Source organism: Chlamydotis macqueenii, chromosome 12 (assembly GCF_036417535.1).
Source record: "Chlamydotis macqueenii isolate bChlMac1 chromosome 12, bChlMac1.mat, whole genome shotgun sequence".
Lineage (NCBI taxonomy): Eukaryota > Metazoa > Chordata > Aves > Otidiformes > Otididae > Chlamydotis > Chlamydotis macqueenii.
The window spans coordinates 16,979,782-17,007,234 of NC_141567.1; the positions used below are offsets into that span (position 1 = coordinate 16,979,782).

The 27,453-nt window shown below is 59.8% G+C and overlaps 1 protein-coding gene and 1 long non-coding RNA gene across 2 annotated transcripts; one reads left to right on the forward strand and one right to left on the reverse strand.

Annotated features, from left to right (window-relative positions):
• Positions 1-30: 30 nt before the first annotated feature.
• On the forward strand, positions 31-3,489 carry LOC147599298 (uncharacterized). The gene is made up of 2 exons (XR_015259933.1): positions 31-147; positions 3,237-3,489. It is a non-coding gene; the product is annotated as an uncharacterized LOC147599298 (long non-coding RNA).
• Positions 35-26,329, reverse strand: CSPG4 (chondroitin sulfate proteoglycan 4). Its single transcript, XM_086757596.1, has 10 exons — positions 26,189-26,329; positions 13,943-14,106; positions 9,223-12,804; positions 8,446-8,925; positions 7,859-8,035; positions 4,905-5,103; positions 4,569-4,703; positions 4,244-4,398; positions 3,221-3,404; positions 35-2,770 (listed from the first exon to the last, which is right to left on the reverse strand). Exons 1-10 carry the CDS (start codon positions 26,280-26,282, stop codon positions 864-866), a joined length of 7,077 nt encoding a protein of 2,358 aa, XP_086613722.1. The 5' UTR covers positions 26,283-26,329; the 3' UTR covers positions 35-863.
• Between the last annotated feature and the right edge of the window lie 1,124 nt (positions 26,330-27,453).

Sequence of the window (27,453 nt, forward strand, 5' to 3'; positions counted from 1 at the left end):
GCGAGGCGAGGGAGATGGCTCACAACAACCATGATGCACCTCGGAAAAGGCACTTTATTCTGTTTACTTCTGCCGTGCTGGAGTATACAGTGGAAAACGGCGCTGGCTCCGGTTCCCCACTCTCCTCTCCGGTTTCGCGCTGCCCAGGTGAGCGCCTGCGTCCCTCCCGGCCCAGGGCATCCTACCTGTTGTGCAATTCCCCCGGGGGCTCGGTGCAATCTGCTTTATGAAACACACAGCAAGCATGCAGAGAAAGAGCGAGGCGGGATTTTTTTCCAAGTGGGTGGGGACTTCTTAAATTCCCCTGGCCTTGGCCACAGAGTTTGGTTTTTTTTATTTTTTTTTTCCCCCAAGTCTCTGCTCCAGTGTCTCAGCCCGCCTCACCCTGGAGGATTTGGGCAGCTTCATCCCCAGCCTGACTCAGCGCAAGCTGCTCCTCATCCTCCCTCTCTCGCCAAGAGCTGCGTCAAAAACCACGGTGGCGGTGGGTGCTGCCCACGGAGGAGCCACCACTGCACCCGCTTGGGTGGCTCGGTGGGGACTGGTGCCACCACGTCCCCTCCAGCACTCTGGCCACAGTTGGGCAGCCCAAACGAGCACCCGAAGTCAGCGTTCCCCAGGGGTGCTCAGGTTCTGCCTGCCCCCGCTTGCTTATGCAGTGCCCCCCTCCCCTGCCCAAAGCCACCTGGAGATTTGGGGCTCCCGTGTGGGCCGGACCGGCAGCCCCTGTATCCCCAGGGCCCTCCTGCACCCATGGGATTCCAGCTCCCAGGGAGGAGGAGGAGAGCCTGGAGGAGGTGGCCAGCAGTGGTCCAGGGTGGACCGGACCCCCAGGTGTTCTTGTGCCCCCAGGCCTGAGCCCTTCACACCCAGTACTGGTTGTTTTTCAAGGGGGGGTTGGAAGTCCGGCAGTACTGGAGGAGCTCGGGGTCCGGCGGCGCCCCAGGACCCGTGCCCTGGGACGGGGGACCCATGCCTTTGCCGTCCAGGGAGTTGACAGTTGTTAGGGGGATGCCTTGGTTGGGGTCCGTCCTCCGGAAGGTCTCCTGGTCCGGCACAGCCCCGTTCTTGGTTTTGGAGGAGGGGGTGCCCTGGACGTGGTGCTTCCCTGTCTTGTTGCGCTTGTGCAGGTAGAAGAGCAGGGGCAGGATGAGAGCCAGCAGGAGGAAGATGAGGCAGATGGGGATGATGATGCTGAACATGTTGGCCTCGATGAAGCTGAGGAAGGTGCCACCCTCCACGGGGCTGGGGCTGGTGGTGGCACCGGGGCCCGGCCAGGAGGTGGGGGGCATCCCCAGCTCGCTGGCATTGGGGCTGGTCCGTGCCGTGCCCTGGGGCACCGGGGGTGAGGGTGCCAGGAGGGGCACAAGCAGGGTGACGCCGTAGGCTTTTGAGGCATTGTAGGGCTCAATGCTGTACCCCAGGGATGCCAGCGCTGGTGGCACGCCAGCAGCCGCCAGCTCAAAGACGAAGCTGTCACTCTGCAGGGGCTGGTCAGTCTCCCCAGCATCCAGCACCTCCAGCCCCACCAGCCCTTGCTCCAGCTCGCTCTGGCTGAAGGTCTCAATCGGGGTGGTGGGTTGTCCTGGGTCCCTGGGGACCCTCACGAGACGGCTGCTGCGGGGCGCCCTGCGGATCCTAAAGACCGGGATGCTCTTGGTGCGGTTGGCCAGCTCGCTGGCATCAAGGATGCTGGTGTCCAGGAGGGCTGTGGTGCCCCTGGGCCACACGCTTCCTGGCCGAGCCTTCACCAAGGCGCGGACAGTCACGTTCACCATCCCGGTCCTGTTGGCTACTCGTGACGTGGCAAGGAACTGGAAGCTGTCCTCGGGAGAGGTGAAGTCAGTGAAGGTGAACATCACCTCCCCACGGTCCAGCTGCTTCTGTGAGAAACTCCGTGCTGGCTTTTGGTTGACCTGCACCTGGCCAAACCTTGGGTCCCTGGTGATCCTGTACAGGGCACTGCCTGCCCCTAGCTGTGTGGCTCCCAGGAGGTGATGGTGGGAAATGGAGGCCCTGTTCAGGTTTTGGGGCACCTCCAGCAGCACTGGGCTGGCAACGGTGCTCACTGCAGGCAGCACCTCTATCTCCAGCGAGGTCAAGGTGGGTGGGTGGTGGCCATCGGAAAGGCTCAGGGCTAAGGACCCTGGGGCACGGCTCCCAGTGGCAACAAACACCACGTGGCCTGCGTTGACATCTGCTTGGGTGAAGCGGCTGATGGGCTCCCGTGGGTTGTGTGCTTTGGCCAGGTGGCCGGTGAGGGGTCTCTGGAGGACGCTGTACACCATGTCCTCTGGGGAACCTGATGGCTCTGCCACATCCAGGTACTCCTGGGACAAGGTCAACACAGAGCCTGGTGGGACTCGCAGCACTTCTTGCCGCCTCACCACCCGTGGTGGCTTTCTGCTGCTGCTGGTCACTGTTATATTGAAAGCTTCAGAGATGACCACCCCTTCCTGTGGAGGATGGATGGACTGCTGCACCTGGGGACGGAGCCAAGCCTTAAATCTGAAATGGTCTTCGGAGATGCTATCTCCACCATGGGCATATGCCAGGCGTCCTGTGGCCAGGTCTGACTGCAGGAAGAATGGCCGTGATGGCTCCAGGGGCATACCAGCCACCAAGAGCCGCCCATGAGCCGGCAGCCCTGTCACCAGGAAGACAATATCATGTGTAGCCCTCTCGGGGACTGGGATTTGGCCTAGGAGGTTGGAGGCATCCAGCACAGAGGTGCCAATCTCAGCTCGTTGAGCCCTTGCAAGCTGGAGACCTGGGGATGGAAGGGAAAACCCAAAAGTCTGTCACTTCTGGAAAGAGCTAGGAGAGCAAGATATAGCAGAAAAAGGAGGATTGCAAAGAAATTAAGAGGTATGAGAATCAGCTGGGTTTGGTAAGATGATAGAAGAAAGAGTTGTACAGAGAGCCAGCATAAGGATGGGTGCGATTTTAGACGTTCCTTGCCATAAGCAAGGTTGGATGGCCATGCTGGACAGGGCTCTGAGCAACCTGGTCTGGTTGGAGATGTCCCTGCTCCTTGCAGGGGAGTTGGACTGGATGGGCTTTAAAGGTCCCTTCCAACCCAAACCATTCCATGATTCTATGTCAAAGCTTGTGCTTTGGGCCATGGGAAATTGCACAGTGGTGTCTTCTTCAGACAAACCCCCCAAACGGGGGGATGGTGCAAACTTCAGGAGGGCTTGTTTGTCCCTTGCTTCTCTACCTGCATTTCTCCATAGTTGAGTTGAGCGCTGGGGACACCTTTCTTCAAAGGAGATCAGCACGACGAGGATGAAGGAATCGGAAATAATTGTGGGAGCGACCACACGGAAGCGGATGGTGTCTTGGGCGAGCCAGAAGGGCTTCTCTGGCATCTCATGCTGGTAGAAAATCAACCCGCTGTCCACCTAAAGTAGTAACGATAATAAAAAAAACCTCTATGAGCTCTGCTAAATGGGAAAATAAATACCCAGAGTGGGTGATACCATGTGGGAGATGGGTGCAACTGTCTCATCTCTGGTGTGATGGGCACTGTAGCGCTGAGAGGACCTTGGTGACGCTGTGTTAGAGCCAATGTGTGCACCCTGGGGTCTCGTCTTGGCTGTAGGAAGGAGCAGCCAAGCCCTAATTAGCTAAGAAACGAGTATCATCACCAGCCATGGCATGGTAGCCACCATCAAGAGCTCACGGTGCCTCTCTGCCAGGATGTATCTGCCCAGCAATTGGGGAAACTGAGGCTCGGAGAAAGAGATGAGCTTGCTCAGCATCCGCCAAGAGTCAGGTGAGCACAGCACGGGCAAGCTTGCGGGGTGGGCAACCCTGCGTGCTTCTGAGGGAGGGTTATAGAGATAAGCCCTCCGCTGTGCTCTGCCAAAGCCTGGCCTTGTGGGAGAAGAGTGGTAGCAAGGCTTGGCTCAGGACAAGAGCATCGCGCTCAGCCCTCTCCTTAGGCAGCAGCCAGGGCAGCTGGGTCTGCAGCAGGGACGTAGCCTAAGAAAAGGGGATTACAACTCCCTGAGCCTCCTCCAGCACTAAATCCAAGGCTGGTGGCCGCAGTAAAGCTGATGCTGGGGTGGCAGCTCGTAATCTTTCTTAGCAGCTGTTGGCAGGGCTGGAAAAATCACGGCGTGGCCGCAGCCTTCGTGGCGGCGGTGGTGGGCTCAGGCTGGAACCCCCGGGCTGCAGCGGGGCGTGATGGAGGGCTGGACCTGGGGATCCTGGGGGGCTGGGGGAGGTGAAAGCTCACCTGGGCTTGGGTGAAGTTCCTGATTTCCTCCCCCTGGGAAGTGCTCAACCTGCCCAGGTGCGGGGCTTGCTCAATGCTGTAGTAGAGGGCGGTGGAGCTGGCGGGGACGTTGCTCACTGCCTGCAGGTTCTGGCTGGTGATGGGCTGGAGGGCGCCTGGAAAACACATTTGAGTGTGGATTTCAACCCTTGGCCTTGCCACCGACCTGCAGCCTCTGCCACCGGCATCTCTTGGCAGCAGCCAGGCTCGGGCAGGGGGTGGTGGAAGGGTCCAAGGCCGCCGCTTGCCATCGAACTGGGAGGATGGGGAATGTGCCCATACGTACCTGGGCAGACGGTGAGGCTCTTCTTCTTGGTCAGGCTGATGAGGGGCTCTCTCTGGGCCCTGACATGGAAGAAGTGCCCAGGAGACAGGTTCTTGCCATCCCACAGGTCGAAGGCGAAGCCTCCGTCCAGGGGCCCTGCAGAAAGCACAGAGCTGGACGTTTACAGGGAGCAGGGGGGCTGCAGCCCCCCATTAACCTGGCACGGTTTGGGCCAGGGTGCTGTGTGATGGGGGCTGGCATCTGCCTTGTTGGCACGGTGCTCCCCTCCGGTGGTGTCCCCTCCCTCGGGCTGGGGGTGATGCTGGGGGGGCTGGGGGCACCTCAGCCCTGCTCTACCTTGGTGGACGAAGAGGACGAGGCCGTTGTTTATCTGGGCTTGGGTGAACTGCCGGATCTCAGCGCCAGGCGCCAACCTCAGCACGACTTTTCCGTTGGCTGGGGGCTGGATGGAGTAGGTGACCTCCTCCGCCAGCGAGTCCTCGTCCTCGGCGCTCAAGACGTTCGGGCCGATGACAGCCATGGCACCTTCCCGCAGCTGGAGGATAGGGAGAGGCTGTAATCCCCCTGGGATGTCCCCAGCACCTCTCCCCTCTTCCTCAGCCCGCTCCGGACCCTGTCCCCCGTTCAGACCGCTTTGCTGGGTGCCTGAGTGCGTCCCAGCCCAACAAGGGTGCCTTGTCTGCGTGCTGGGTGATGCCTCCAGCGTCTGGCCTCTTCCCAGCCCTGAGTCACCCTGCACCTGCGCCGCTGCTGCCGTGGCTGCCAGCACGTGCCGTCCCTCTGGGTCCGTGCATCGGCACAGCGCGTGCAGGAGGGCAAGGGTGAGGGCTCGCCCTTCCGTGCCTCAGTTTCCTCAAGCGCTGGAAACAGAAGAAGGCAGAGCACTGGCACAGTTCTCCCCATTGCTCTGCAGGTGAGGGGCTTTTAGCGGGGTCCCCGAGCCCTCAGCTCCCTTCCTGAGCCATCGCTGCGTACGTGGTGACAGCAGCCCCATCTTCACGCTCTCAGCAAAGCACCCGTCCCACCGCCCCCTCGCAAGGCTGCAGCGAGGCCGCCAGCCTCCCCAGCAAACCCTCCAGGAACAAGAAGCATGTGGCTGAGCTCAGGGCCACTCCGCAGGCTCCCAGGGCCGCTTGCCCCATGGGGACCCCCCCAAAGCCCTGGCATCTCCCCTCTCCAGTCCTAATCCTGGGCCAGATCTTGGTCTCGGCAGACCAGGGGTATGAATCCTGCACTGCCAGACGGGTTCTGCCCGCACTCCCACAGGATGCACCAAAATCTCGGGGCGTGTGGTCCGAGCTTTCCTGTGTCCTGTGTGGGGCAGAGGGACAGGATGCGCTGCAACCCATGGCATCGCAAGCCTGGCCCGCGTCCTGCAACGGGCGCTGGAGGAGTCACTCAGCTCAGTTAGAGAAGCTCTTTTCTGCTCTTTTCAGCTGGCCTAACCCAAAACATTTCTTGAGTGGGTGTGGGTGCTGACAGTGAAATTAAATCCCTCGGCAGTCCCGATGGGATGGCGAGAGGCAGGCTCAGCAACGCAGCTTTGGAGAGATGGGGTGGGGGAAGTGCTGCCGGACACAGGGCTGGTGCAGGAGATGAAGCCCTCGCAAGCCAGAGCTGCTGCTCCCCTGGACGCGCACTGAGGGTTTTGGGCTGCTTCCTGTCCCCAGCACCCGCAGCCAGGGCACTTGGCACTGGGTGGAATTGCAATCACAGCCAGGACTGGGTGCCAAGGAAAAAAATCCCCACAGTCAGGGCCTGGAAAGGCGTCTGCAGACAGGAGGGACCGGCAGCCCCACGGCATCGCTGCCCGCTGGAGATGGGAACACGCACTGGCTTCGCTCACCCGCGCCACCGGAGCTGACCTGCTTCGCCACGCTCCCCATCTCTCAATTATTAAAGCCTTCCGCCTGGCTCCTGCTCTGGCTTACGCGGGTTATTGTGTTTGCTCAGCCTCCGTGTCGCCTCTGCTCTCCGGGAGAGCGCGGGAGGAGGCAGCGAAAGAGCGCCGGGAGCGTGGCCGTGTGAGTCGGTGCGGCAGTGGGAGCCTTTTCTTCAGTGGCATCCAGCCGTCCTTCCTCTTGGTGCCACCCAAAACGCTGCTTGGGGCAAACCTGCCCGGTCCTTTCCAGGGGGCTCTGCTTCAGAGTCCGCACCCTGCCCGTTGTCTCCCCAGCCCTGCGCGGACTCCGCACGCCCCGGCGCTGGCAGCAGAGGAAAGCTTTGTGCAATCTCTCTCCTGGACCCGGCCTGACCTTTAAACGCTGAAGTCATCTTTCGCCAGAGCACAAACACAGCAGGGCCGGGCCCCTCCTGAGCCCTGCGCCGCTGTAGCATCGCTCCTGCTGGGAGCAGGGAGGCCTTTCCCAGCTCCAGAGCGGGCAGTGGGGCAGCTGCCGTCACCCCTCCCGGGCCCAGGGGCGATCCCAGCAGGAAGGCGGACGGACCTCTGCCTCGGAGTTTATCTTGGGAGCTTTTTCTTTCTTTTCACCCTTTTTTTTTTTTTTTAGCATGATGGCTGGGAGGGAAGGACGTGCTTCCCTAAGTGCCTTGCAATCTCTGGGATAATTGGCTAAAAATGAGGCAGGGAGGGAACCTTCTCCCGCGTCCCGGGCAGGGTCCCTAGCACTGCGGATGGGGGCACCTCCCAAACTTTCCTGGGTACCCCTGACCCCTCTCCCTGCCTCCGGAGCTGCTTGGCCCCAGAGCAGGGCAACCTGTACCCTCCAGAGCCCAGGCTCCCGGACACCTCTCCCAAAGCCGCTGCGGTGATCCCGGCGGGATGATCCCGGTGGAAGGAGCTGCTTTCCCTGCTGCCAGCCTGGGAAATCCTGGGATGGCTGAGGTGGGCGGGCGGGGGTATGGATCCCGCTGGGCTGGCACTCCTGCGTGTTTTCTAACAATTTCCGTGCCGCGGTTTCGCGGTAGCCAGCCCGCACGGGCGCTCTGCGGGGCGATGCTCCCATCTCGCGGCCGGTTGCAGCATCAGCGGCGGGGAGGGACCGGCTGCGGGTGGGTGGGGGAGGACGCGCAGCCCAGGCTCCGCCTCCCGCAAAGCCTCGCCCGGCCGGGAAACCGCCCGCCTTCCCCGGAGCCCGTCGTCCGCCTCTGGTCTGCACCCCGGACTCTGCTGTGCCTGAGTTCCTGGGGGTGCGTGACCGGGATGGGAGTGGGTCCTGTGGGGTCCCTACGCTGGGCTGCATTCCTCCCACCCCGCCCCCCCCCCCCCCCGGGGTGCGTCCCGTCCCCCAGCGCTGAGCACCCCGCCGCCCATCCCCGTGGCATCTTACCTGCAGGCCGGCGTTGAGGCTCAGCCGCGGCCCCTTGGAGCTGCGGGGCAGGATGGTGATGAAGAGAGTCCTGGGCTGGCTCTGCCGGCCGGCGGCCGAGGCGTTGGCCAGGAGGGTGATGCTGTCGGCCCGGGCCCACGGGCCGTCCTGCCTGTACAGGATCTGGTCCTTCTGCACCTGCGGAGCAGGGGCTGGGTGACCCTCCTGGGAGGACACGGGCCACCAGCCCCTCTGGGAAGGGGACTTGAGCCCCAGCCATGGGAGGAGGGAGGCAGCGGGGTGCCCACCACTGGCTCTGGGATGTCCCTGCAGGATGGATCCAGTGCAAGGATCCGGCACAAAGAGGGTGCTCTGCCTGCATCCCCACCCTGCATCCCCTGGGATGCTTAAACGCACCTTAGGGGTTGATGTCTCCACCTCAAACCCCTCCACCCCAAAACCCTCCACCAAATATCTGGCAGGGAGAGGACCCCACAGGCCTCTCCAGCCTCCCAGTGCCGCTGAGGGCTGGAGGCCAGCCCCGTGTTCTTCCCAACCCCCCTGGGAAAGCAGCATGGTGGGCAAGCGGGCACCCTTGGCTGCTCTACCTCGCTCCAGGTGAAGCCACGCAGCCCGCCCTCCTCGGGCTGCTTGCTGTTGAGGAGGGTGCCGAACCGAGGGGGCTCGAGCACCTTGAATTCCATGCCAAGAGTTGTGTAGTAGGCGTTGGGGATGTTGACAATGCTCGTGGAGAGGGTAGCAGAGCCACCCCCTGGCACCGTAAGGTTGTAGACCTCCAGGGGAACGGTGATGGGGAGTATGTTCATGGCCATCACCATCCCCTCCAGCGGGTCCGTGCCGCTGGCCATGACGTCCATGATAAACCGGTCATACACCTCCTCGGGCTTGGAGTTGAGGTAGAGGACTCTGCCATTGTTGATGTCCTCCTGGGTGAAGGACTGGATGGGGTCCAGGCTGGGCTGCTCGTTCGAGTCTTGGCCGTGCTGAAGCATCGCCAGGAAGCCGGCAGCTGGAGGGCTGCTTACCAGATAGACTATGTCCTGGGGAGGGATCTCTTCATGGGTGACCTGGGAGTGTGGGGGAGACAAGGTATGAGTGGGGGGGCTGGTGCCTGTGAGGCTGGGCTGCCCCGTAGTCCACCGCTGTGCAATGCCCCAAGGCTTTGCTGTGGGATGAGCTGCAAGAGTCACCTTCTTGCCGAGGCCATGCCTGAACCCCTCCCTGGGCAAAGCCTGACATGGGCATAAGCCCTTTGCTCTGGGCAGATGGGAGTAAAATGGAGTCCCACCGGTGGTGGCTGTCCTGGTTTGGTGGCCAGGGAAGTGGCACAGGCTTGGGGAATGACTAGAGAAGGGGATACTCACCAGTAAGTTCTCTTCCTTGATCCCAGCCGCTTCCCCCTGGAAGATGTGGATGCCCTTGAAGTTGACTATGTGCAGGGGGCTGGGATGGGTGTCCAAGAACACACTAATTGCCAGCGTGTCCTCCACTGCCACCTCATTCGCTTCTACAGTGAACTGGAGCTCATCCCGGCTGTTCCTGCTCCCATTGTGGCGGTAGGAGATCTCTCCTGCTAGCAGGTCCCTCTGGGAGAAGGCCATGACTGGCTGCTCCCCTCTCAACACGGTCCCCCACCTTGGAGGGGTCGTGATCAGGAACCGTATCTCTTCGTCTGATCTGATGTCCATATTGGTTTCCAGGCTGAGGACAGAGGAGTCAATGCGCCCTCGGCTGCCTTGGTGGATGACTAGACCAGTGTTGTTGACTATTTTGATGTAGGGGTCTGATGCCTGTACTTCTAGGAGGGCTGTGGTTTGGTGGAGGCCATCTGAAACCTGTAGCTGGATCCAGCCCCGGTCAGCCCCTGAATGGACAAAGAGGATCTTCTTCTTCCTCAAGTCATCCTGTGTGAACCGATAGACTTGGTGGCTTCTGTCATCAACGGATACGATGCTGCCAAACAAAATGTCCTTCCTTGCCAGCACCAGCTGCATGTCAGAGAAGCCAGAGTCCTTGTCAATGAAGGCGATGTCATCTGTTGTCAGCAGGTGCTGCCCATTGCGCACCACATTGAAGACCTTGTTCACTATCTGGACAGGGGTATGGTCATTGACGGGTTGGATGGAGACCCTGAAAACTCCTCTCACCTCCTCTGCATCGGGCTCAGAGCTGCCCTCGCCCTGCCTGATTGCTACGAAGGGAATGTCATCCTCCAGTGTCTCAGAGTCATCGTGCTGGTACAGCAGCCGGCGGTGGAGGATGTCATCATTGGTGAACTCTGTGATCTCCTCTCTGGAGGCCCAGCTGTGGGATGCAGCCCAGGCCAGCCTCCCATGTGCTGGCCCCTCAATCACTTCATAAAGGTAGTCCATGCTGTTCACACTCTGCACGAACAAGTGGTCCTTGGAGATGACGGCTTGTCCTCCTTCCGGCACAGTCAGGAGGACATTGGTCAGGGCTGGTGCATCAGGGTCCCCACCAATGCTGATTGTGTAGGTATAGACGGGAGAGTGCTGCTCGCCGGCACGGACGCGAAACTGGAAGGTGTCCTCGGCTTGTTGAGAGTTCCTGATGGTCACGCTGTAGCTCAGGTGGTTTCTTTGCAGGTCATCTTGGGTAAAGCCAAAACCTTCGGTCAGCCTGTTGCCGAGCAGCTCCAGGTTTCCCTTTTTGGGAGCCTGGATTATCAAGTAGTGGAAGGGGATGGGGGCAGAGTTTGGATCTTCCAACATTGCCTCCAGCTCCTTATTGGTGATGTTTCTGTGCCGCTTGTTCTTCATCTGGAGGGGAACCATGGTCCTCATCTTAATGGTGGCTCTTTTAATCCTTATGAGAAAGGTGTTGTTTTGCAAGACCTTCTGCCCCACCTGGACTTTGAATCTCAGCTTCTCCACGACATCTTCCAGATGGTGCTCGGGGTCTGTGCTAAAATATTGGATGCGCCCTTGCTCCAGGTCTTGCTGGTGGAATGATTCAACTTTTTTCCATTCCCCTCCCATGCTCCCTTGCTTCTGGACCTCACCGTACTTTAGAGGCTCTGTGAGGACATACAGGATGGCCACCTGTTGCTTCACAGCATTTGTCTCCACTGACAGGTTGCCTGTGGTAATGCGTGCAGCCTCTCCTTGGGAGATGTAGAGGCCGGTGTTGTTGTGCAGGCGGATGTCAGGGTCAATGGCAAGGATCCGCAGGGTGGCAATGGGACTTGGGACCGTGCCGTCGCTCACCTGCAAGGTGAGCTGTAGGTTTGTCCCACCCTGGTGCACGTAGACAATGTTGCCTGCTTCCAGGTCCCTGCAGGAGAACTCCTCGATGGGCACTCCAGGGTGGAAGTCGTACTCCACGTAACCCTCCTCCATCTGCTGGCCACCGTGCAGCTGGAATTCGAGATCGTCACAGGATGTGTCGTCATCTAGGACCTGCAGGATGTCTGTGGTCAGGTGTTTCCGTGTGTGCTTCAGGATTGTCATGTGGTTTCCATGGGGAAAGATCACCTGTGGGCCATCATTGATGGGGCTGATCATGATGGGCAGCAGGTACATCTGCCCCTGCCGCAAGCACTCTGGAACCCCTTGCTGGGCAGTAACTGTCACCTCCAGCATCAGCTGGTCCATGGGCCCCTCGGAGCCATCGTGGACATATCTGACTTTCCGATTCAAAATGTCCAACAAGGTGAACTTCCTTCTGCTCCTGGACCCAGGAATGTCCAGTTCCAGTTGGCCGTGCCTAGGGTCGTTGGTGATGCTAAAGAGGATTTGGGACTGCTGGATGTTTGCAAGGCTCAAATCTACTGTTGGCTGGGCATGTTTCCACTCCAGATAGGCCGTACCCCCTTCAGAGACGATGAGGGGGCTGATGTGCAGCAGCCTGCTGATGTTGGCAAAGGCGGGCGGGAAGCTGTTGTCTGGCCGGCACGGTTCCACCACCAGGCCTGGTGCTCCTGACCAGACATCTGGAGGTGGGGAGGTGGGTGCCTCATCCTGCTCGTACAACTCGTCATAGTCCCAGTAGTGCTCCTGCTTTCCACAGCCTGTTGTGATGTCCTTTGTGATCACGGCGTCCTGCAGACTCCTCCTCTGCAGGTTTATCCGCAGGTCCTCCAAGCAGCCAACAAATGAGTTGTTGGTCATGGTCCACACTGAGATGAAAGCAAGATGGTGCTCCCTCAGCCTTTGCAAAGCTTTTTCATTCATACCTCCGATGAAGAGGTTTCCCTGAAGATCCAGATAGTTGTTGATGCCCCGGTTGGACGTGGATGAGGCGTAGTAATCTATCAGTATCTCAAACTTGTGGATGTCCGTGTAGACTTTGACGTAGTGCTGCTGCTCATCGCTGATGAAGACGTTGTTGTGCAGGACGATGATGCCGTTCCCCTTCTCAACAAACCCTCTCAGGCGCCCATTGGAAATCTCCAGGTAGAAGAAGTCATTCTCCAGCCCTGCGTGGTAGATGAGGGGTGCCTGGGTGATGCTCGTCGTTATCACAAACTCAATGGTTGCTTCCTCCCTTGCGTACCACGTGGGAAATGCAATGTAGGAATGTGGCCCTGGGAACCCAAAGGGTTCCTCGGGCTCCGCAGAGAACTGCGGGCTGCACCCTTCCTGAACCCGGTGGAAGATCTTCGAGGTGCCGTCGGAGGACAGAGGGGAGAGGACATCCAGGCCATTGAATATCACTAAGTGGAGGCAACCTCTGAAGGGTGGGCTGGCCTCAGCAAGGTATGGCAGGTCGAGGCTTCCTGTCCCACCAGCATAGAGGCCATACTGGATGTCCAGCTCCCGTACGGGCCCTGCAATGTCCGCCGAGCTGTTGAAGAGACCGTCGATGGTCAGTGTCATCCTCCCATCTTCCACCAGCAGCTCCACGTCGTGCGGCACCAGGTTATCGAGCGGCAGGTCTGCCGGGGACTGCAGTGTCACCTCCTCTGAGCCCAGCTGCAGCCTGGCCTGCAGGGAAGGAGACGGGAAGTGCTCAGCTCACGCAAGGCGCTACCTGCGGCGCAGGAGACCCCTCTCCGCCTGCCAGAAATACCTGCTGAAGCGTGGGCTGTTCCTGGGGGCTCGCAAGTGTTTTGGACCCTCTGTTTGCTACTGTTCGTCCTGCCCTCTTCCTCCTCCATGCACATTCCTCCCTCCCCAGCTACATCCCGGCCGTGGGCACGCTTTCTCTGTCCTGCTCTCTGAATTTCTCCCCTTTTTCACTCATTCTCAGAAAACCCCACTCTCAGGGCTATGTTCCTGGGGTCCTCCATCTCCCGGTCCCACAGCTGGGCTTTTCCTCTCCCTCCCTACAGAGAAGCCCTGCCAGATGCCGGCTTCTCTTTCCCCTGCTCCACCCTGCCCGCTGCCCTCCATCCCTGCAGCCTGGGCTGCTTCCAGGGAACTGGCGGGGGAAATAGCAGGCTTCGTTCCCCACAAGCAGCAGCCTGGAGCCTGCCTAAGTAGAGGGTTAGCCGATGGGCCACGGGACACACGGTCTGCGTTAGGGAGACCTCCGGCCAGCCTGCTCTCCTGCTTTGGTTTGGATGTGGTGGGTGGCCCAGCCCAGGCTGCCGGGGAGGTGGGACGTGCACCTTGGATGCTCCCTGCTCTTTTCCTTCACGGTGGATGCCAACACCGTAACTACAAGAGGGAATTTTATTCTTCTCTCCTGATCCCTTCCCATGCTCTAGCTGGGCTTGGTCTGTGGTGGGACACGGGAGACCTCTTCTTTCTCCAGATCCTCATGTCTCATCCCCTCTCTTCACAAACCCCTTGCACCCCAAGGGTGCTGTGCCCCATGTTTGACCATGCAACGTGCACAGGGTGCCAGTGCCTGGGTGTCTCCATGACCCTCCCCAGCATCGCCCCAGGTGGTGGGTGAGGATCTTCCCCAACTGGAAGCCTGTTTCTCTGTATTTCACCAACTCTCCCAAAACTCTGCCCACTCTTGAACTCCTGACATCCCCTGGCCAGGGCTCTTGGCAGCTTGGCTGTCCACGCTTGTGTCTGGCCCCGTGGGCTGCTGCTTTCGGGTGCTGCCCCTTCACCCTTGCGCCGGATGAAGCCCCGACCCGTGGACCCCAGCCCGTGTCAGGGTGCTGACCTGCAAGGCGCCGGCTCGCAGCTGGAGCAGGAGGTGGTCGGGCTGGCCGGCGGCCAGGAAGAGCAGCCCACTCCCCTGGCTGGTGTAGAGCTGCAGGTGCAGCCGCACGGCACGCGAAGCATCTGCCAGCGGCATCTCCACGAAGCCATCCCCGAAGAAAGAGGCTGGGGAGAAAAGGGAGAGGGTCAGGCAGGGAAGGACGTGTGAACCTGCAGCCCATCCCTCAGTCCTTCCCCATGCACCCAGCCAAACAGAAAGGTGCTGCAGGGTCAGCCAACACCGTGCTCTGCTCCTCTCCTTGTTTTATGCCGCTTTCCAACATCTCTCCGTATCACCCCAGCATTGCTGGCGTTCGCCCCGAAGGCGGCTGCTCCGTCAGCGCTGGAGGAATAAACGCTGGTGCCTCGCGATCCATATGTGGATGTGAGGCCGCGCGGAAACCTCATGTGCCTGAAGCCGCGGCTGGCACACGTTCCACGTCTGGTATACATCAGCCTGGGAGGGACTCAGCGCAATGGCATGCGGTCACGAAATGAGAGACCGTGTCACAGGGCATACGCGGCAGAGGGCAGAATTAGAAGCGCAGGGAGCGGCAGGGCTTAATTTTAGAGCGCTTATACTTTTTTCTGCTGGCACAGCACACGCGTGTGCATTGCACGCATGTTAAAGGCGTGTGCCTGCTGTGTGCTGCCCCGCATCCTGCTTAGCGCATCTCATCCTCTCTTGCACTTTTGTCCTTCAGGGTCCCACACGCAGTTTGAGGAGCCATGGGGTGACGGATGAGGCTTTGGCTTCTCTGAGGGTCCCAGCCCAGCTCCTTCTCCCTTTCGGTGGAGGTTGGATGCTGGGGTGAAACCAGCCTCCTGCACGGCGAGGTCTGGGTGTAAACACCACTGTCTGCTCTTATGGCTGCTTTCCCAGTTGCCTTTTCCAATTGCCCAAATTTCTGTAGGGCTGAGTGGGGTGGGAATGGGCAGGAAGCGGGCAGGCTTTGCTCATGGGGTGGTGCAGCAAGTGAAAACCCAGTGCGAAAACAAGCAGCCACAGTCACGGAGAGTTTGAAATGAGCCTGTCATTAGAGGTGAGAGCGAGGGTTTGCCTGGCAGGGGTGGAGCTGGAGCACTCTGCTTCGGCTTTTGGCATTTTCTTAGCAGAGAAAGTGCCCCAGCTTTCTCCTGGGGTCTGGGAGAACAACGTGGGTGTTGCGAGGACCATCACCCCACCCACTCCAGGCAGGGAAGAAGCGCAGCATGGAAATGTTTGCCGTTTGCTTTAACACCGAGCCCTTTGCCCAGCCCAGGGCAAGGCTGCCAGCATCCTTACGCGAGCCGGCTCATTTCCTGGCCCTCGTGCCTGCCCTTGGCATGGGGCACTTTGGCTTCCTTGTCCTCTTCAGCCCAGTCAGTGACTCAGAGGAGCTTTGCTATTCTTCACGGGGCCGTGATGGGCTCTGTCCTCTCCTGACCCGCTCCCTCCTTCCAACGGCCCTTGCAAAACCCAGCCATCCCCGGCGCGCCTGGCTCGCTGGCCGAGGGTGGTGGGTGCCTGGGCACCACCTTGTCCTGACATTTGGCGATGCAGGCCCATCACAAATGGGAATTTTCCTCTCCTTCCGCGTCCAGGCTGGTGCTTGGACCCCAGCAAGGTGTCCACACGTGCACGCAATGTGTTTTGGTCCCTGGAGGTCGAGCACGCACGTCGCGTGCTGGCTCCCGTCGAGGTTCCCCCACATGTGCACACTCTGTGCTCCAGCTTCCACTGGGATTTTGCTGTATTGCTGTTCTGCGGCTTCCCCGTAATCCCAAAAACGTGGTTTTCAGATGAGTGCCGAGTGGCTGCTCTCACGAGGAGGGAGAGCTTTGCTTCCTCGTCCCCACGCCGACGTGGAACCTCCCTGGCAGCTCCTTGGCCAGCCCAGAGGCTGGACAGCACGGTCCCAGGGTGCTGGGGATCACTTTTTGGGGCTGGAGGAGATGGTTTAGCACAGCTGGTCCGTTTTCCAGTGTGACAAGGGGCAGGAGCTCCTGCAGCCAGCACATTTTGTCCTGCCTCGGTCCTCCCAAAGCTGCCAGAGATGCTTTTCTTCTCTTTCTCTCATAAAACACTACTAATAGAAAGTTGCCCAAAGCACAGATGCCCAGGGGAGCATACTGTTTGCTGGAGGAGGGAGGAGGGACCCTTGCCGGGCTCCGGAAGACGCTGGGATTTTTCTCCGGCAGCAAGGCGGTGTGAGTTACTGCTGTTTGCCTTCCGAAACTCCTGCTTTATTTCAGGGCTGCTCTCCTCTGCTCTGCAGCCTGGCCAGGATGCTCGACCCACGGCGTTTCTCTTTCGCAAGGGTCTCGCAGCTTTTCACCTCCTTCTCCCCTCTTCCTTGCCTTCCACATTGCAAAAGACGCAGAAAATACAGCTTGCTGGGTTTTTGGGAGTTTTTTTCACATGTTTCGCCCTGGAGGAGAATCCATGGTGCAGGGTGTACCATCCTGATCGATCGCTTGGATGGCTGCTCCGATTTGGGACCCCATCGGGCACCCAGCCCCATCCATGGGCTGGCTGCAACTGAGCGTCCCGGAATTGCCCTGCTCCTGGGACCCAAAAGCACTTTTCCCGGGTGATGCAAGGGTGCCACGATCATGCCATGGGCATGTCATGCCCTGAACAGGGCTTCGTCCCTGGATGGGGATGACCGAGCCGGCCCTTCCACCCCTCTCACAGGGAGCAGCAGGTCTCCACATCCCGGATGTGGTTTGGAGTGGGCACCCCAGCCGTCCCGCTCACCCTGGCTAAAAATAATGGATGTTCCCAGTTCGCTGTGTCCCACAGGAAATCACTGCCCCTGCCTTGCCAGGCTGATGGAGAGGCGTTGACGAGGCAAGAGGGGCTTCTGTCACAGTTTCCAAGCAGCCGGCCAGCAGATTATAGGCTGCAGTGTCATTTGGGTTTTGGGGATGGTTTTTTTTTTTTGCATTTTAAAAAACAAGGAGACGAGCCAAAAGCTCTGAGCAAGGGGCTGGGAGCAAGGCCCTGGATGTGCTCGGCTCCTCCGGGGGCTGGCAAACAAGCAAGGGCTCGGTGCGAGCCGGCACTGCCCCGGCACCCGCTCCAGCCGCCGGCCGCGTGCCGGGTCTGGAATTCCTTGGCCCTTTCCTGCTCCTCCAGTTGAAAACACGGCGCGTTTGGCCTTTTCAGTTGCTGGGTTTTGGCGTTCGGGGAGTTTTTTGGCACCACAGCCCCCGGGTGATGTGGGTCTGGCAGAGCCCGGTGCTGGGCATCACTGCGGAGGGGAAGGGATCCCCATCTGCCCCGGGGGGCTCCAGCTGCTCTGGGGCCACCCTGGGGCTCAGCGCAGCTGGTTTGGGCTCTCCTCCCCTCTGTCTTTGAACATCTCAGCACACAAACTTCTCCCACCTCCTCCTCGGCACGTAGGAGGACGACAGAGGAGCCAAGTCCCATCCCAGTCAAGGGAAAGCGCTCGCAAAGCTCGGTGCGAGAGGGTTTGCGGACCAAACCGGTGCTGGGCGTGAGGGGTTTTCGGGGAGCGGGGAGACGTTCTCCTGGGAAATGTGAGCTGGTGGGTGGATGCCTTCCCCACCTGCAGGCTCCCACCCCGGCTCGGGACACCCCCAGCCCTGCCCATGGGACGGTTTCAGGGTGTGCATGAGGAGGTGCAGTGGTGCTCGGGGTGGGGGACACAAAAGCGAGTCCCCGAGGGGCTGTAGGAACCCCCGTCTCTCTGCCTGGAGGAGGATGCTGAGGCTGAGGAGGAAGGAGCGGAGCAAACCCTGTGTGGGGAGAGGGGCCGCGGCGCCGGGGAGGGGCTGGCTGCTCAACAAGGCCTCATTCAGGCTGTGGTGGGGTGCAGGTGGGGGCCAGGGCCGGTGGCCCCTGTGTGTTTGCAGGGAGGGGACTGGAATTCATTAAAGCAGCTCTCTAATTACCGGAGTGGGTGCCAGGAGAGCCCCGTGCAGACACACGCACCCCCCTGTGAAAGGCTCTCTGTTTTTCCGCAGCCGCTCACCGCCCCGGCCACACCAATTTTCTAAGGGTGGAAAAACAGCCGGGGAGTGAAGCCTCCTTGTTGCCCAAACAGCCCTGGGCTTGTGCAGCCAGGGGTGCAGCCCTGCCCTCCTTCCTGCCCATGGGCCGATGCCAAAAAGCAGCCCTGGTGTGGGCAGCGTGCCCCGTGCTGCTGAGCCCCCGGCGCACGGGGTGCTGCCGGGGCATCCCGCGCAGCCAGCCTGCTGCCTTCCTCCTCCACAGCATCAGGGGCTTCTTTCCAGGCCCTCCAAGTTGTTTGGAGGTTGGCGCTGTTTTGTTTTTTTTTTTAATTTTAATGACTTTATAAGGTAGCGAGCTCGCCTGCCACCCGCTGCACTGCACACGCTGTGTAAGCACCGGAGGGGATGCAGGGATGCCCAGCCCTGGAGATGCTGCTCAGCAGCTTGAACCCCTCCTGGTCCCCCCGCTGCCTGCTCCTCAGCTCCCATCCCCGCTCCCAGCGCAGGCAGGGTGGGCAGGACCAGCCCTCCTGCCTCCGCTGTGGGTGGCCTGGGATTTCTGCCTCCCTCATCCCCAGCCTGGTTCTGCGGTGACGGATGGGACCCCTGGCCCCCCACATCCCGGCTGCATCCCAGGCAGTGGCGGGGCTGTGCCCCCATCCCAGCGTGGGGCGGAGGGGCCAAGGGAGGAAGGGATCAGATGGGCTTTCTGAGAAAGGCTCCATTATGTTGCACATTCCCTTCGTTTTACGGCGTGGTTTTATTTATGGCCGGGGAAGGAAATGAGCAGCTTGCGAGGCAGGCGAAGGCAAACACAGCCGCTGCGGAGCGGCCCTCATGTTTGGCTGGGGCTTTGCGAAGAGGACAGGGTGCCTGAAAAACCTTGTTTGGGGGTCTCTGGGGGGCTCCTGCCCTCAGGGATGCCCAGAGACCTGAGCGGGTGCCGGGGTGCAGCAGGACAGTAGAGATGGGTCGCATGTGACCTGATATGGGACACGGTGATGGCATTCAAGCCCAGTGGGGACCTCAGGGATGACGGCTTTTTCTCTTTATCCCCTCTTCCAGGTTTTATCCTCCATGACTCCAGTCGGTGGATTGCAGCTCCCACACCCCGAGCCAGGGACGTGCGTGCTTTCCAAACCCCGGCAACGGGAACAAGAGCTCCGGTTCTCGCCTCCCACCCTCCACCTGGCCCTCCCTCGCAGCGGGGCTCCCCGGGGCCAGCGCTTTCCAGGAGTGCCGGCCAGCGGAGATTGCTGGAAAGCAACACCCGGGAAACCACCAGCAAAGTCGTGGCTTGGTTGCGCTCCCCGGGGCTGCCGACAGCCCAGCGCTTGCCAGAAGCGGCCATCACCCTTGTTTTGGGGGCGGAAGCAGAGCCCCTGGGCTGGGGTGCTCTGGTTTGCCCCCGTCCCATCCGGCTGGCCCCATCCTCGCGAGGCGGATCGTCCGCCCCTACCTCTGGCTCTGCCGCGCCGCTTTGAGAACCTCCGCCTGTGTTTATGAACTCAGTTCCTCTCCCTGCTCCCCTGCCAGCTGCTCTCCCCCTTGCCTTTGGAGGGGAAAAAAAAACAAAAACAAAAACCTTTTTGCAGCCCATGGACTTTGGGGTCAGGGGAAAACATGCTCCCTGCTAATTCTAGGAGCGGGGTTTGCCAAACTATCCCATGCCCTGTCAGCCCTCGACCCCCTGCCCAACTGCCTCTCCCACCCCTCCGAAGCGGCGTGAAGGAGCTGCTGTAGCTGGAGGCCGTAACGCGGGGTCCAGGAGGTTTGGCTGGAGCTCCAGAGCTCCAGCCCTCGCTTCTCCAGCGTGGTTTGACGATGATTCAAGCAGCCCTAAAGCTGATGGTATTTCCTGCGCTCTTTCTCCTGCTCGGCCAGATGCGGAGCCGCGGAGGGGAGGGCAAGGAGATGAGAGCTGGCACCGCCGCGGCCCCAGGCCTGCGTCGGCTGCGATGCCCCTTGCGAAGGCTGCGGTGCTCTTGGGAAGAGCTGAGGGGGACGCACCCCGGGGCGAGCACCCATGAAGCCTGGCACGGGCAGGAGCAGGGATGGAGAGAGCTTTTAACGACGTGTGCCTAAACGACTCCGGAGGGACCGAAGGAATAAGGCCAAGCTGGAAGCAGCCATTGGAGCCTTTGCCCTGGGAAGCGAAGCGGGGGGAGAAAGTGGGAGGATTTGGGGAAGCGGGAGGCTCAATGGGGCTTTTGTGCCGTCCCCTGCAGCGTGACTCAGGCTCACTCCGGCTCCTGCTGCCAGGAGTTGTTGGCCTGGAAATATTGTATCAGCCCCTGAGGACGTGGTTTCCAAACCATCCCAAGTTGGGTTTTGTTCTATTTTTTCCCCTTCTCTTTCTCTCTTTTTCTTCCTGCCAGGCCGTCTCCCCCTCTGTCGCTGGCTGGCAGGTTTTCCAGCTCCACCCTGCGCATCCCGGCCCCCGCTCCCACGGCTTTCCCTTACCCTGGTCCCATGGCGGCTGCTTCCCACCCGGCAAGGGAAGGGCTCGCGAAGATGCCGGAGGGCATGCAGTGGCATATGAGGGGAAAATGCCACCTCTCCCCAGCCCACAGAGCTGGCGACCATTCCAGACCCCGTCTGGGAAGCAGCCTTCCTGGGAGCTGGCGGGGAGAACGGCCAGGAGATGCTCAGAGACATCCCTGGAATGGCTAGACGTTACCGGAGAGATCCTCGCGTGTTGTCAACAAACAGCACAGCCGCCGCTGGAGAGGGGCCCGTTTCCAGCCATCCCAGCTCAGACATTTCCCAGCCCTGCTTATGTCAAATGGCTCTTGAAGTGCCAAGATGGGAGGGGGGCTATTGGCCAAAGTTGGGGCGACAGGGGAAAAAGAGGCACAAGCAGTGCACGGAGGGAGATGCTGAAGCTCTGCTACCTGCCAGCTTGAGTTTCAGCATCCAGCACTGTCCTCAAGGAAGGAGTTTTTAAAATGTGTGACTCGGGGTGACCTGGCTGTAGCCATGCTGGCAGGGCAGCACCCGCAGCACCCTTTGCCCTGCGGGGCTACGGGGACCATGGCCGGGATGGGCTTTTGGTGATGCTGGGTGCTGCGAGGGGCAGAGAAAAGTGTCTCCACGGACAGGGAGGGGAGTTTGCAGTGTGGAAAGAGGGTATTTTTCACTCATTTGGGTGTGATGTGCTAAATTGTCTGTCTTGTAGTTCTAATTGCAAAGAAAATGAGTGAGGTTTTTTTTTCCTAGAACCAAAATCTCCTCTCCTCTCCTCTCCTCTCCTCTCCTCTCCTCTCCTCTCCTCTCCTCTCCTCTCCTCTCCTCTCCTCTCCTCTCCTCTCCTCTCCTCTCCTCTCCTCTCCTCTCCTCTCCTCTCCTCTCCTCTCCTCTCCTCTCGCTTTGCTTTTCTCCTCTCCTCTCGCTTTGCTTTTCTCCCCATGCTTTCAGAGGTCCCCCTCCGCACCCTGCCCCTCCTTCCCCACGGCCGTTATCCCCTCAACTTTTCCATCTATGAGAAACGAGCGGCAGGATGATGTTTACAGAGAAAATAAACGCCTGCTCTATTTCTAGCTCGGGGGGAAGGTATAGCTGGCCGCGTGGGGCTGTGGGGGTGTGGAAGCGGGCGCCCACATCCCCTCCCAGGGCTGCGGGGCAGGACAGGAGGCTTTTCTCAGCCGCATCTACCTCGGGTCAAAACTTCCCTCTCTCCTCCCCGGCTCCCAGAGGAAATGACCCCGGTGGGCCCAGAAATTTCTGTGGGATGGGATGCACGAGAACCTCAAAGCCCGGCTGAAGCCCAGCTGGCGGCTGGGAAAGGGAATGGGAAATTCCTCCTGACCCCTCCTTGCTTGACGCCTGTGCACTGGCGAGCGCTGGGGGGGCTTATGGCACAATAACTGATGGGGAGCATCCCTCAACATGGGTGGGATGGCACTGTGAGCAGCCGGGGGCTCTGACCCCAAACCCCTCCTCCGTCACGCACCTTCCCCCCGCCTACACACAGCAGGGAGGAAAAACAACCACCAGAAAGCCAAGATTTGGGCAAAAAGAAGCAGCAGGGATCCACGAGGGCAGTCCTGAGCTGACTCACAGCCCAGGAAGGCTCCTTGCACAGCCGGTGAGTCACGGTGACGGTTGAATGTCACTTTTCTCCCTCCTTGGCTTGGAGGCACGTGACGGGACCAGACATCTCCAAACCACGCTGTTTGCCCAATGACTTTCTCTGATCCTTTTTAGCAGCACCCTCCCTTTCCCGGGATGCTTTCTGTCTGCTACCGGCTGTCTGTCCGGCTGTCAGGCAGCCAAGAGCAGCCGTTGGGCGCAGCAGGGCAGCTCCCGGAGGTATTGCGCGGAGCGATGTGTGGCTGGCGCAGGCGACACACCCGGGAAGGACGGACGGAAAATGGGGATTTATCACCCGCTGGGATCCACGGCACGGGGCATAAACATCATTTGCCCCACCTCGCTACCAGTTGGCAGGAGGATGCTCGGAGGCCCTATTTGGTCTATCCTGAGTGACAAACTGGGTGGCAAAGCTGCATCCTCCCCATCCTGAGATCGGGAAGAGCTGCAGCAGCCCCACTCCTCTGGTTTTAAGCCCAGCTTTGCGGAATCCAGGGCTGCCCTGACTCTGGGCTCTGCTTTGCAAAGCAGCCCTTGGCTTTGCAGCAGGCCTAAGTGGGTTCTCTGGCTGTGGCACATTAATAAAAAGCCTCAAGTCCACTTGCAAACTTCACAAATAAAGTGAGCATCATGCAGGCATGCCTTCTACCTCCGCAGCGGCTCAGTTTCTCCTGACCTCAGTTTTTCTGTTACGTTTACCCTAGAAAAACTCGACAGGGCATCCCATCCACCTGCAGTGTGGCAACGTGCACCCAAGCACCAGGCACGATGGAGATGGCTCGGGGAAGGGCTGGTTTGGGAACGAGGGGTCTCTGATGGTCACCCTCCTCGCTCCATGGCTCCAAGAGGATTGGAGATACGGGGTGGCAAAGGGGCTGCTTGCAAACTGGGCTGTGTTGCGTGCAGACCTGCCTTGTACCGGCTGGGGTGACGTGGGCACGTGGAAATGGCCTGGGACGCCCAGGCGAGACCCAGGAATAGCACAAATATGAGCCAGGGAGTTTCTAGGACTTTCCCGGCTGAAGGCTGAGGGTGATGCTAACACTCGGGGAAGGCTGGATTCCCAAAAAGGAGACAAGCCGAAGCCCGGCACCTGGAAAGGGCCGAGGGAGCGGCCCCTGGGAGCTGAGGCTGGGCTGAGCCAACGCCTGCTGCGAACAGTCTGTGCTTTGAGCTTTATTTAGGCACACAGACAGCATCAGCCTGCTGCCTCTGAAGCCCTGTTACTGTCCAGCCTTCAACCTGACGTGAGTTCCTCCGGGTGAGCTTAACCCTGTCCTGCGATCTTTGAGGAATGCACTTATTATATGTTTGCCCGCAGCCCTCTGTTGCTAAATTTAAGAGTGAGAGGAAAATGTTTCTCCCCGATTCCCACGATACCAGTTTGCATTCTCCCCCCTTTTCAGCCTTTTTCCTGTTCTTTCCCATCAGCTGGAAACTTTTCCATCTGCTTGGAGCTATGACCTCAAAGCATGTGGCGCATTCACAAAAAAGAAAGTTTGAATAAATCCGGTCAGATTTCCAAAAGTGGAGGAGAGGAATAGCCGAGGCGGCTCCCCAGAGCCTATAACCCCGGATAAGGCAGGAGGGGTCCCAGCTGGGTACCCTGGGGGGGATGCCGGTCCCTGCCCATGACCCTGTGTGGGGCAGCCGTGGAGAAGCCGGGGTCCCTCTCACCTCCCCAGCACCCCCGTCACCACTGCTGGGGGTCCACCTCAGACTCGGGGGGGAATGTGTCACATTTTTGGCACCCCCTTGATGTAAGCTCGGGATGAACGCTGGTCACAGGCACCCTACACATCCGATTCCTTCTTGCCCCCCACATCCGTCCTCATTAAAACTCCCCAGTGAGCAGGTTTTTGGGGAAGGGGGGGCTCAGTCTGCGTGTGACCTCTCTGGGAACCGGAGGAGAGCTGGGCTGTCTAAAAACAGTTTACTAAAGCTTCACACTCAGATGTCAAGAGGACAAATTTTATGAATGTTTTTTTTTTTTTCTTTTTGATATAATCTTCTATTTGTTGATGTGCACGGTGACTCTTTCCATTTCGGGCTGGGCAGAATGCCCGGGCCCCTGAACCTGGGCATGAAACACAGGCTTCAGCCCTAAAAACGAGCCTGCCCCTAGCCCCGTGCCCGGCACACTGCTGATGGCTGGTGGGCTCTCCCTGACGGGGAGGGAGGGGTGTCCCAGGGCAGGCAGCCCGTGGGAACGCCTGGTACCACGCTGGTGGTCTAAGCAGGGATGCTCCCAAGGGGATGGGGCTTGCAGGAGGTCAGTGACCAGATCTGGGGTCACCCCTGGCATCTCTGCTTCAGGCTGGCACAGAAATAATCCCCAGCGTCAGAAAATGGGTATAAACCCCTTTCCTTTCCCAGCCTCGATGGCCCCTGCCAGGCAGATGCCCACGGTGCTGTGCCCTGGCCATCGGTGATGTTACTTGAGGGGGAATTTCGGGGGGTTGGCAGGTGTCAGCGAAAGCCACGTGCTGGTTTTTGGGGTTTCTCCAGCCCATTCACTGTGAAAGAGCTTGGGAGAGCCGGCGCAGCCCCGGGAACCATCCTGGACAGCCGAGCAGGCAATGGCTCCGCATGGTGACATCCCTGCCTGGGATGGAAAGGTCAGGGCTGGAGGGAAGAAGATCACTTTGTTCATTCACAAAAGGGATTTTTTTTCCACTTGGTTTGCCAGGCATCCTCATTCTTGGTGCATGGCAAAAAAAAAAAAAAAATAAGGAATAAGGCAAGAGGGAAGGAGAGGAGTGTGTCCCAGAGTCCACCGGCTCACTGAGGAGTGAATGGGGACAACAAGGGAGCTGCAGGGACCATGTGGGTGTTGAGGGCTGCAGGGCTGGGCCCTGGGCTCATCTTCATCCTCCTCCTCCTCACGCTGACACAGGCTTGGGTGCAGGAGGTGGTTGGGGAGCAAAAGACCAGAGGTGCTCAGTGATTCCTTAGGAAACCGCTGGGATCAAGCTCCTGCCCCTCCGCTGGTCAGAGCCCCGGTGTCTGGGGGGAGATTTGGGGAAGAGAAGCTGCTCAGTTAGATGCTTAACTATTTTTTGAGTGAGTTAGGGGAAAAAAAAAAAGGGGCTTTTTAAATTCCTTTTGCTTCTGAAGTGGCGGACGTCACTGACCCAGTGCAAATGGTCGGTTAGACCCTGAGCACAGCTCAGGTGCAGACCTGTCCCAAGCAGGATAAGACCCGTGCCCAGATGCCGCAGACCCTGCCGAGGCCAGCACCTTCGCAGGTGGACACGTTCCTGAGCAGGGGACAGAGGGATGGGCAGGAGGCAGGAGATGCAGGGAGGAGGCGCGGGGTGGGAGCGGGGCTGCGGGGTGGCTGTTGGGATGCTGTGGCAGGGCCCACCGCAGTGCCAAGAGCCCTGGGGTCAAATCTGGCCGCTTCTCGGGGAAAATGGGATATAAATCACCTCCTCTGCTCCCTGGCCAGCCCCTGCCCTGCCGTCACCCCTCTCCCGGCTCTGTCCCAGTGCAGCAGCCAGCGTCCCCTGCCCTTCCCGCTGCCCATACTGCAGCACCATGGCTGCTTCTCCTGGGGATGACCCTCATCCCCAGATAGTCCCTGGCAAACACTGCCTGGCTCCCTCCTTCCCGTCATCCAAGCCCCTGCTCCTGGGAGGCAAGGGGCTGCCCTCGCAGGCAGCTACCTCAGAGAAGCCAAACCAGGGCTGGCTCCCGCTACTACAGCCATGGAACGTGCCTCCGCTCCATCCCCACGGCACAGGGCTTCGGCAGAGTGGGAAGGCGGCTTTCTCCCACGGCGCAGCCCAAAGCCCTGCGTGCACAGGAGGAGTGAGCCCCATCCCACCCAGCACCGCGTTGGCGCGTGGCCATGGGGAAAGCATCAGACACAGTGGGGGAGCGCTGTGCCGGATACCCACGGAGGGCGAGCGGCCCCGCTCCCTCCCTTGGCTCTTCCCTGCAGGGCATTCCAGCCCAAACACCCTGCCCAAAACCGGCAGCTGCCTCTCCTCGCTCCCACCAGCTTGGCGACAGGGGAGGGACAGCCTGCACCCACGCATGCCCGCACCGCGCCACGCTGGGTCCCCATCCCTCCCAGCCCACCCCGCGCACCTGAAGCCAAACCTTTCCCCCCTGGGTTTCTCACCGCTCCATCCCTTGGGACGGGGCTTACCTCCAGCCGGGGGTCCCGCACGGAGAGGCAGCGGCTGGCAGGCCAGCAGCAGCAGCAGCAGCAGCAGCGTGGCAATGCCACCTCGGGCACCCATGGTGTCACCCGGGGCTGGAGCAGCGGTTCGGGCTCCGGGCACGGCACAGCCTCCGCCAGCGCCCGCTTGCAGGCAAGGGCTGCTGCTACTACTATATTTAATAAAGCAGAGCGAGGGAGGGACCCGTAACTTCTCCCGCCTGTCAGAAAGGAGGAATTCGCTCATATTACAAAGTCAATTTACTCTCTTAAAGGGCTAGAGGCCCCCGCCCAACGCTCAAAGCCTCCTTGTTCCCGCCGGGACGAGGCGAGGGAGGAGCGGCCACCCTCGACGAGGGGGAAGGAGCCCAATGGTGGGGTGCGACGGGTGGTTCCAGAGGTACTGCCTGCTCCGGGCATCCATGGCCCTCCCAGCATCGGGTGCTGTTGATGGAGCAAAACCAGCTCCTGGTGTCCACACAGACCCAGATGAGCAGAGCGGTCCTGAAGCCATGTTACCTGTCCCCGGCTGTGCCCTTCAGCAAGCCGGCCTGCCTGACGAAGCGACTCTGCACACCTCACACCTCTCTCAGCAGGACCAAAGGCAACCGGGATGATCCTCAGCCCTCAGGGTTTGTCACATGGCACTGGGAAAAGAGCTTTCCAGCTTCTGCCCCGGTGCAAAGCCGATGCCGCACATGTTCAGGACAAAGGCGCAACGTTTCAGAGGCGCAGCATCCCACCCTGCCTGGGTCCCTGCTCCTGGCCCCACAGAGCTCCGGCATGTTTTGGGGCTCTCCTCGCTCACGGTACAGCTCATCTCTCCATCCCCCTCCAAACCTGCTCCCGGCCTCCTGCTTGGACCTCGTGAGGCGCACCCTCCGTCCTCCTGGGTGTCTGTGTTTCGAGTCCTTTCTCCTCCATGCCGTCTCTCGCCGATGGATGATGTGCAGCTTATTTCCTGCTGGCTTGTTTCTAACTTCTTTAGGGCCCTTGGTGTGACTTTGCCATCTTTGGCAGCATTTGCAACACCTTCCAGCTTACAGTCATCTGCAAACATAATTAATTTGTTGTTTACCCCTGCTTTCAGATAATTAATGAAGACATTAAATAAACCTGGGATGCGCTGTTTTCTCAGTAACTTTTTGTGAGTAATTGTCAGGGGCTCAGTAAGTTCATTAGCTAATTCTGTTTAGTCTGGGGGTTACGTATTATCCAGACTCGCTGATTTGTACAGATTCAATTTTGCCAAG